This window comes from Lolium rigidum, chromosome 6 (assembly GCF_022539505.1).
Source record: "Lolium rigidum isolate FL_2022 chromosome 6, APGP_CSIRO_Lrig_0.1, whole genome shotgun sequence".
Taxonomy (NCBI): Eukaryota; Viridiplantae; Streptophyta; class Magnoliopsida; order Poales; family Poaceae; genus Lolium; species Lolium rigidum.
This window is the reverse complement of record NC_061513.1, coordinates 110,359,059-110,369,448: the sequence shown is the minus strand read 5'-3', so window position 1 is coordinate 110,369,448 and position 10,390 is coordinate 110,359,059. Positions and strand designations below refer to the sequence as shown.

General features: G+C 47.4%; 1 protein-coding gene across 1 annotated transcript; it reads right to left on the bottom strand.

Moving 5' to 3' along the window:
- Positions 1-3,529: 3,529 nt before the first annotated feature.
- On the bottom strand, positions 3,530-9,986 carry LOC124661781 (probable lipid-A-disaccharide synthase, mitochondrial). The gene is made up of 8 exons (XM_047199667.1): positions 9,760-9,986; positions 8,615-8,714; positions 8,429-8,534; positions 8,099-8,319; positions 7,176-7,254; positions 6,061-6,299; positions 5,040-5,266; positions 3,530-4,176 (listed from the first exon to the last, which is right to left on the bottom strand). Exons 1-8 carry the CDS (start codon positions 9,984-9,986, stop codon positions 3,963-3,965), a joined length of 1,413 nt encoding a protein of 470 aa, XP_047055623.1. The 3' UTR covers positions 3,530-3,962.
- Between the last annotated feature and the right edge of the window lie 404 nt (positions 9,987-10,390).

Sequence of the window (10,390 nt, the reverse complement as noted above, 5' to 3'; positions counted from 1 at the left end):
TGTCACTCACTGCTCCGATGATCGATGATTTGGATCAAGGGAAATCTCGTTCAAAAAGGCCATCTCCAATGGGGCGACATAAACGGATCAAAAGCATTCGTTTACGTCTGCGTGGATAAAAAATAGGTTCCAACAGTTTGACACAAAATGACCAATGGTGCGGGGCAGGCCCATGTGCTCTATTCCCTAATTAATACATGGCAAGATCCTTGCGGTTAAAAATGCGTCCCTGCCGCTGAAGAAAGGGTAGACGCATGCGGACAAGTGACCACCTTTTATGTTCGTGGCTGACTTAAACGGGCATAAATTATAGGGTGTGTCTATGTCTCAGTTGACTGAGATTTTCTTAAGTCTCAGTCGACTCAGAAAAGTGCAACTGCAGTTCAAAAAAAAGTGTAACTCGGTTCAGTTGCACATTTCTGACAGAAAAGTGCAATTGCACTTTTTTAACAGAAAAGTGCAACTCAAGCACCTTTTTATAAGTGACTTAGACTTAAGAAAATCTCAGTTGAGATATAGCTGGGATACCCAAAATAGATCAGGAAAATCCAGGAAGACAATAACTGCGAATGAGAACCTGCCAAATCCAACCACGCCCCTGCCTCTGCTGGCTTTATTTCCCAGCTCACTTTCCAACGTTTCTTTTGGCCCTCGTGTGCGCTTTGCCTTTCTTCCTCCCCAAGAATTGAGGGCCCCGTGCTGTGCTGCCCACTTGGCCTACACACAGCCCACGCGGTCCTCCTCGCTCCGTCAGCGCTCCAAGAGAAAACCACAGTGTCTTGCCGGGGAAGCCTTCTCCGCGCTAAATACTCACACTACCCGCCCCGGGCGTACGTAGCAAGCCACCCTCCATCCCCACACCTGCAAAAATCAGAGAGATGTTTCACTCGCTCGGCGCCGACCACCTTCCCACGCCCACGCCTCCCTCCGGCGCTGCCGTCGCGGGCGCGGGCATGGACGTGACGCTCGCCTACCTCCCCCTCAACGAGAACGACTCCCTCGACATGCTCCTCTACGACGTCCTCCGCGAGGCCTCCGCCATGGCCGTGGCCGCCGCGCCCCCCTCGTCTCCCCCGCCCAAGTTGGCAGCAGAGGCCGTCGCCGCTGATGATGATCTCGCCGCCACGATCGCTGCCAAGGGCGGCACGGCCGCGGCGGAGCGGCACTACCGCGGGGTGAGGCGGCGGCCGTGGGGCAAGTACGCGGCGGAGATCCGGGACCCGTCGCGGAACGGCGCGCGCATCTGGCTCGGCACCTTCGGCACCGCCGAGGAGGCCGCCGCCGCCTACGACACCGCCGCGCTCCGCTTCCGGGGCTCCAAGGCGCTGCTCAACTTCCCGCCCGCCCGAGCCGCGGACGCGCACCGTGGCCGCGCGGCGAATTAGGCGGAGACACGCGCGCGCGGTGGGGGCGACGCGAATCGTCGCTCCATGCCATCCCGTGCGCGCGCGCGTTCGCTCGCCGGCCGTTTGCTTAGCTGTGTTTGCCGCCGGTTCGCTTTCTTAGTTTTAAGTGCATCAGCCCATCAGGACGTACATTGAACTCCCTAATCGCTACGGTGCGAGTTTATGCTTCGGTGTTGTGTGTGATGTGTCTACGAATATCGTCAACTGTACAGTAATGAGCATTCTAGACTGATGTGAAATTCCCCAAAGTTCGAAAGGCCACACAAGTTTTGGATAGACCGTTCACCGTTCATCCAGAACAATTCCTAGTGAAGGAATCGATGAAGACGTACCCATGACATGGCGACGAATATCCTTCATAAAAGCATTCATTTCGAAAAACAAACATTTTGACATTACTTTCCATGGAAGATTCGCCCATCTCGTGGCCCACAGTCTACGTGAGCTCAGCCGTGACATCCATGTTTTACGTCGCTGGCCCAGGATCCTCTACGGACAGAGTTTCCTCTAGCTGCTCTACGCCTCAATGGACAGAGTTGACGCAGTACATTACACTACCCACTACCCAGGATGCACTTCATCGATTACAAACATCAGAAAACCTTCGCGGACAGTGCTGAGCGTCCCCCGGGGGATCAAATCCTCCGATCCCCCGGGTCGTCGGCCGCAGAACCGTACAACGTGGACACCGCTTCCACCAGTAGAAAAATAAAGAAAAAACACTCGTCGCCTTCGTCCACGAACTGGACTCTGCTGCCCGCAACTGGTCCATCTGCTGGTGGCGGCGTCGTCGGAGAAGCCCAAAGCGGATTCGCCGGAGAAGCCGGGAGTGAGTCACCGGAGAACTTTGAAAGTGCCGTCGTCGATGCAGAAGCCCTCTCCACCGCTCTGCCTCCCCCATTCGTGCACGCCGGCGGTGCTCCGCCGCTGGTAGCCGCCCCGATGTGCCTGGGAGCAACCACGGCAGCCACTGGCACAAAGGAGGCCGTGCCATTGGAGCAACGCCCGGTCGAGGCCGTCGCCGCCGCAGCTGCTACCCACAGCCTCCATCGCTGCTGCAAACGTCGCCCACTGCTGCTACCCATGGCTGCCGCCGCTGCTACCCATGGCTGCCGCCGCTGCTACCCACGGCCACTGCCGTTGCTGCAAATGGCCGCCGCCGCAGCTATCCATAGCCTCCGCCGTTGCTGCAAACGGTGTCCATTGTTGCTACCCACGGCCTCCGCCGTTGCTGCGAACGGTCGTCGCCGCTGCTACTATCAACCGCCGATTGTAGCAAGGTTGGGTGTCGCCGGCGCTGCTACCCACGGCCGCCGCCGTTGCTGCGAATGGCCGCCGCCGCCGCTACCCATGGCCTCCGTGGTTGCTACTACCGGCCGCCAATTGTAGCACGGCCGGACGCCGCCGCCGCTGCTAACCACGACCTCCGCGTCTGCTACAAACAGCGACCACCGCTGCTACCAACGGCCTCCGCAGTTGTCTGCGAACGGCCGCCGCCGGTGGCGCCACAAAGGTAGGAGCCTCATGTGCCCTCGGCGGCGGGACACAGGATCCGCGCAGCCAATCCTTTGCAGCAGGGCAAGGTCGGCCGCCCCTTGCAGCAAGAGCCTCTTCCAACCGCCCATCTCCGCAGCTTTTCCATGGCGGCGACTATCTAGACGAGATGAGCGCGGGGAAGCGGCGGGATTCGCAGCAAAAGGCCGACGGCCTGACATATATCAATGGCGCCACCGCTTGCAGCAACATTTGAGGAGGCAGGAGAGGTAGGGATTGGGGGCGGCGCGCTCGAGGTGGTGGAGGGGGGCGGCGCGCTCGAGGTGGTGGAGGCCGGCGCCGCACTCGCGGGAGAGAAGAGGACACGGTATATCGGCGGTGGTGGCCGTGCCGGTGCGATTGAGAGGAGCGGCGTATTTTGGTTGGGGAATCGGAAGTAGTAGTACTAGACGACGCTAGGTAGAAGAGAACGTCAGGATAAGCTTTGGGTGGGGCCCACCCACGTTGACCACGCACGCGGACGCGTGTCACAGCTCGCGATGCGGAGGAAGGAAGCGAGCGATCCCCCGGGTGATTGCTAGTGTTTTCCTTCCTAATAAAGAGGTGCAGTAGTAGTGAAATCGTCAAAATGGTCAGATTTAGACTTTTAGAGTCGCAGATGCTGAATAAATACATAATAGCTGTATCACGTTTACTTTGTTCCCCGACGTTCTAGGCATGGCAGTCTCTTTCACCAAACATTCAAACTGAATGACTTAAGACCCACCAGGAGACATCTGTTTCCAGTTTCTACAGTGATAGTGCGATGCTGACCTGACCCCTACAGCAGCTCAGCACGGGAAGATTTACCTAAACATTTGCTTAACTGCTTTGCTCCTCCAATTGTGGACCAACCATACATTGAGCCAATAGAATCCGTCAACAAACTAATTTTCAATGGAGCCGATAGATGGAGAAGAGAATGCATGCGACAGCGACCACCCTGCCAGATGAAACATATTTATCTGACACTGAGCAAGTCCAGTCACAGACGAAACATTTATCCACCACTGATAAGTCCGCTCAATTCTGCACCATCCGCCGGTTTTTGTCTATATAAAGCACCGTTAACGCCGCGATCATGCTGGGGGAGTAAACATTTGGTGATAAGCTCGAGTCGCCCAGCTCCTCCGCAAATAAATTGCCTCGTTGCTCGATTGGTTTGTAGAGAACCTGGAGCACTCGTTCAGCTGATCCAACTTGCAGCTGACGGACCTCGTCGTCAAATATTACCTCGCTGGCCGATCAAAATGAGATAGCATATGATGAGGTCCAATTCAGAATGTAAAATGCCGAAAGAGTATTGCTAAAAAGTCAAAACAAATATAGCACACCCTCAAGAAAAGCAATAGAAACCAGTTTAGCAATAAACTAGCAGGGAAGACTTAGGCACATGAATTTATCGTATTGCCCCACCTACTGTCCTATCGATACTACCCTTGAATTACTGTATTCATGTACGAAACCTGATCAGTTATTGGCATTCTGTTAGGTCTAACACTTCCAAACTACAAGTATACCAGTAGTATACAGCAAAACCGTGAATGTATGTGGCTCATGTGGGGTGGAAGTGGAAGATGAACATCCACCCGGCACGATTTTGCGTGAGAAACATACCACAGGCACAAAAACAGGAAGACACTCACCTCCTTTAGGGTTTTCAGACCATGGGTAACTGGGCAAATGTGTAATCCCTACTTAAATATGGTTGACCACGTGAACTAAATGAGCTCAGTAAGCATATCCTACTGGCTGCCATCAATCAAGAACTAACGGATGTGCATCTGTCTTGCGTGTACAACTAATACTATGCCCACAAAGTTATATTGGCCTAAACAAGCTGGTACCCGCTAGAACTTGGAGTGACGTAATCAGGATGTGGTATGGCTGCAACACCAGCTTTTGAACTATTAGAACTTCTGATTTAGTTATCTACAAAATATCTAGTCAGTACTGCATCTTTAGGCTAATTAGAATGTTCTCAGCAAGTTCAGTAGCTCGAATAAACAATTAATTGGGGCTTAGTCGAGAATATCCAACATAACTAGAAGCTCCAGTTGTACTATTGAAAGAAAAAGGAATAGTTTAGACAGAAGTTACCTTAATTTTGCAGCTAGTTTTTTATCTGTACAAGCTCGAAAAAGGATCTCAGGTACAACCGGAGAGTTCAAAAGAATGTTGGGCAAAGAAATAAAGTTAATCTTTTTCCTCAGGTGGATGAAGCACTCAGTGATGAAATGAGCTTGGTAGGCCACTACACAGGGTAGCTTTGCTAGCATGAGTTCCATGACGGCTGTTCCCGAAGTACATAGTGCTGCTTTACTAGCCTGCCATAAAAGAAGCAATACTTTCTTAGTCCACTCACAGAATGCTGAATGTACAATCAAATTGGTTGCAGGCCTGCAGCACCTAGCAAGTAACTATATCAACAATGAAGTCCCCTGTTGACTATTTGCAAAATCAGACTTGACTGCTTTAAGTTTCACATACTAAAAATTAATCAACATGATCCATTTCACATTTAGCTCTCTTCGTTGTACACTTTGCTACAAAAGGTTAGTCGGTTTGAGATGTAACAGAGGAGCCTTAACATTACCAAATACCAACCATAGAATAATGTTTTGTCTAGAAAACAAAGAATCGACACCTGGAAAATCTTTTTTGTGTATAACTAATCTAATTGTTGATAGATCATACAGAATCATTTCATACCTTTCCTACAAAAAAAGTTATAGCATAGTGGGAGAATCCAATGGATAATGCAATCAACGGTACTTCAAATTTCTCTTCATAAAGATTTTGATCCTATATAGCCCAATGACAAGATATGAATACACGTTGAATCCCTCAAAAAATATTTTGGGGGCTATGGGCACAGGACAACTGTACAGAAACACAGTAACATGCATCCCTTTTCCCCACACAAAAAATGCATCCTTTTGGAACAAGTAGTAATTCATGTTTTACATGTTAGCATGGTATGGTGCTTTGAAATGCCTTCAGTCTTCAGATCCACCAAATGACTGAAAACATTATCAGCATTCCAATTGATGATATCCAAAAGATGAATGTGGTGCATGAGAATTAGAGTCGTGTAAATTTAAAAGAGAAGTGAGCTTACATTGAATGCACCATATCTTTTCTCGAGGGACCCCCCAGGTATCAGTACCACTGGAAATGGCACTGATCGAACTACATTCTCAACATAAGTCTTCACGTCCCGATGCGGAGCAACTGGGATGACTAGTGAAAGTTCATTTAATGTATGACTTAGATGTTGCACAGTTCGCAAGAAGATTGGAAGCATGCGAGCTACTTCCTGCATCCTGCTTCCAGGCAGCATGGTTAAGATTGTGGCATCTATCAAAGGAGTATTTCTCATTAGGAAATAGACACATGCATTAATAGCACAACAGTCACGTGCATATTAAGATTTTCCCTAGTGAGAAACCCTGGCACAGTTACAAAGAGGTGAACAAACTAACAGCTTGTAAACCCGAACACAAAATCCAGATATGATGTCTTGCTAGAATGGAATCCTTGCATTGTGTAAAACAAAAATAAAATGTTGATCACAGCAATAATATAACGATAACAGAGTTGACCATATCATCATCTCCTAGTTCTATGTAGTTTCCTTTTTAGCGTTGCCCATATGTTCCTTGTTTCACCAGATCACAAATTTTAGGTCAAAATTTTAAATGCCATCACAAGATAAGGATAGGTGCTAAGAGTTTTGGCCTTCCATTTGCTTTGCATCTCATGTAAAACAAATCTGCCTATATAGTGACTCAGCCGGCAGTGGCAGTTGGTACTTAAGGATTGATAGTGTGCAAGTATGCCAACATTTAAATGTAAATTAATAGCTGCCAGAGTGGTGGTCTGTACATTTGATGCTCTACTGGTAGACATGGACCTTTGCTATTAGTTTTTGGTAAACAGTATATGGTTCTTTGTTATTCCAAGATCCATTATCATCATATGAAAGAGCATGCCTTCCCATAAATTATTGGCAACCAAACTGTAAGAATTTTCATGTTGTATGTCTCCTTGATGATAATTCAGAGGAATGCATCGATAAACATATTTTAATACCATGTGATTAAACCACTGCAATAATCAACACATACACAAATTTGATAAATGGGGAAGAAAACCACAAAAATGGAAAACCATCGTTTGCATAACGATTGACAATATAGTATTGTGCGCATAATGAATGACACATTTAATTACCTGGGGACAGTCCATACTCCAGCCGAAAAGCTTCAGCACTTCGTTGATGCACGGACTTGTCAGAAGGTAACTCTGGGTCCTAGGAAATTTTGGTACACATAAGGTATACACAACTGAAAATGACTAGTCTTAGTGATTCATTTACCCGATATAAGCAATTTCAGCAGATCAGATCAAAATGCTTAGTTTGAGAAATGGAACAATTTAGTCACTTGTAGAAAACAAGACAAGTTAGACAACCATTAGTAGTTACTCCATGTCAACATCATTCTCAGCATAGCAATTTTTATGCACAATCTCAAAAGATGCAAGGGAACACCACTCTCTCAAAACCCTCTCAAACATTTTTCTCATATACAAAAAAACTAGTGCTAAGCATGACCTAGCCTCAACCCTCTTGTGTGCCCCTAATTACTTTTACCATGCTTTGGATGAAATTTTGGCTCCTTGGATTTCAGTCTCCCACCCATCCTATTTGAAAGTGAGTATGACCCCTGAGCAGGATTACTATAAGAGTTCATTCTCCCACTCCTAATGGATATGAGCCACCTTCTTGGCAAAGGATATAGACCTTATTATCCATCAATGACAGTGACAAGTGAACTTCGACATTACTCCTATGAAGTGGTACTAGAAATTAAATAGCTAATAGATATCAGTTTTATAGAGAGATATTTGACCATGTTGTTCTTCATATGAACTGTCGATGTATCATTCACTGTAGCAAGTAGAAGGTCATTATGCAACAGATCTTAATGAGACATCTGACAAGGAGACGAACATAGAGTAAGTATATGTGTTTGTGTGCGATGGGTAGAGTTTTGGACAGAAAAATCTTCAGTCCAGTATCAGGTTGATTGCATTGATGTCAAAACAAAGCCACACAATTCCAACCACACTAATTCTTTACGTATAGCCCTTACCACATTCAAGCCAGCAGCATCGTCCAATAATGGATGACCAACGTATGTAGCAGGCAACCCATTTAACCTGCAAATTTCCTCTTCAAATGGAAGGATACACAACATATGGTCCACAAAATCACGCAACTTCGAGAGCCTGCTTTCACCACCTTTCCAGGCCCAGAATGATGGTGCAACATAATGGACATGTAGAGGACTATCGGCCTTTTGATTGTATCTACCTGGACAGCAGAAATACCTTACCAGGTTTGCTCATGGAAAATAAATGTAAATTTGGTTGTTTGAATGAAATTATGGTATGGTATAAAATGCTTCCACTGAAAACCTTACATTTTAATTGCTGCAAAAGGCGAAATGAGAACCCCTTTGAATCAATGGTAACTATAGCATGAGGCCGAAATAATATAGCAGCATCTACAGTATCCACGATCTTCCTCTGTAAAACTAAAATGAGTATAATCATCATTCAAGCGCACACAAACAGAAAGCAGAACATGAGACACACCAGAGATGAACCTTGATATTATATATGTGTGGAAGCAGTTCCCACAAACCCATTATGGCAATTTCTTCCATTGGAAAAAGTGATTGCAGGCCTTCCTTGCACATTAATTGCCTGCATCAACAAAAATATGTTTATTGAGCAAGTAAATGAACAATTGAGCTTACAGCAAATGTGTGATCCAAGTTGGAATCAGGTTTGGATCAAATCGTATATGTGGATAAGTATGTGATGCAGCAACAGTGCCAAGCTGATTAATGCACGGATATGCTGAGCACACGAAATTGCGTCCAAACAGATAGAACACAAAGTAGCAGCTGGCTGCAAACATCAACCCACTGACATTTGATTAAGAAACATGTACATAGATCAATAATCTCAAGGATAACTGTCTGATAATGATAACTCCACAACAATTGGTCCTCCATTTTGTTTTCTTCTGATGAAGATACAAAGAAGGATAAAAAATTACAGCGACTCTGATGTTATGTTTGCTGTATTCACATGTGCTGTTTCTTCTTCATTACATCCTGTAATGGAGAGAAGAGAACTACTCCCTCCGTCCCACCATCCAAGTTTTGGGAGTATTATGTTTTCTGTCTTCTCAAGTGTGTCAGACAACCATTTATCCCCCAGTTATCTTTCTTTGCTACAAATCCTCTCCAATGTTGACATATCAACTTCAAAACAGAAAGAGTGGGATATCGTCCTTAATTCTTCTGAAACCGATGAATCTATGCCTAAGGAGAACCAATACAGGAATTATATATATATAAAAAAAACAGAACTCCCTGCTCCTGTCACTCGACTAAAAATTGGACACCTAACAAAATACTCACTGGGACTTTCCCTCTTCCTCCCCACGGACTTGATGTTTCAAATGTGTACACAAACACAACTATAGATGGAACCTAATCGTATGAACAGCACGTAAGCTGAAGATTTGAACACTTTTGAGAGGGAATAGATAACCAATCCTCAGCTAAATCCTCCTCCCATTTTCGTTCAAGTCCAATTAGCTATTGTATGAAACATTTCTTGCATAACAACTACCATGAAGTCCTTATGTGAAATGAAGATTTGTAACTGTACAATGCACCAATACTTTGCTAGCATAAATAACTGAACCAAAAATGTAGGAAGAGGAGTTAAACCAGACCCGCCAACACCGGCGAAACGGACGGGTACGGGTGAGAGCTTCCTGAGGGACGCCATGAGGCGCGAAGCGAGCGAATCGCCGGAGACCTCGCCGGCGACAACGAACACCCGAAGTTCGCCGTCCCGCGCCGCTGCGTCGAACACCCTCCCACGGGAATAAGCGCGTGAGGGCAGCCTGGCCAGCAGCCTTCGCTGGTGGCAGGCGGCAGGGATCCATCGTGGCAGCATCAGCCACAGCGGAGGACAGCGGCGGCGGCGGAAGGGGAAACAGGAGAGGGGCAAGCAAGAGTTAGAGCATGTCTAACAGACCCCCTAAATTTCCGCCCCGTAAAACACGTGTAGAGGGCCCTGTATATAAAACGCGAGTACTTTTAACCGGACAAAAACGCCTCCCGTCTAGCAGTCCCCGTATACGAAAACTGTAAAAGAGGAATATGCTTCTTTTTTCATCTCTTGGCGCTGCAGCCCCGCCGCCGGACCTACCGCCCCACCGGACCTGCCGCCCCGCACCACCGGACATGCCGCCCCGAGGCCCGAGCCACTTCCAGCCCGGCCCGGAAGTCCGCGTCCACAATGTACCTGGCGGCGGTTATCTTCGTGCCCTTTGCGGCCGGCACGACCACGTCGAGGTA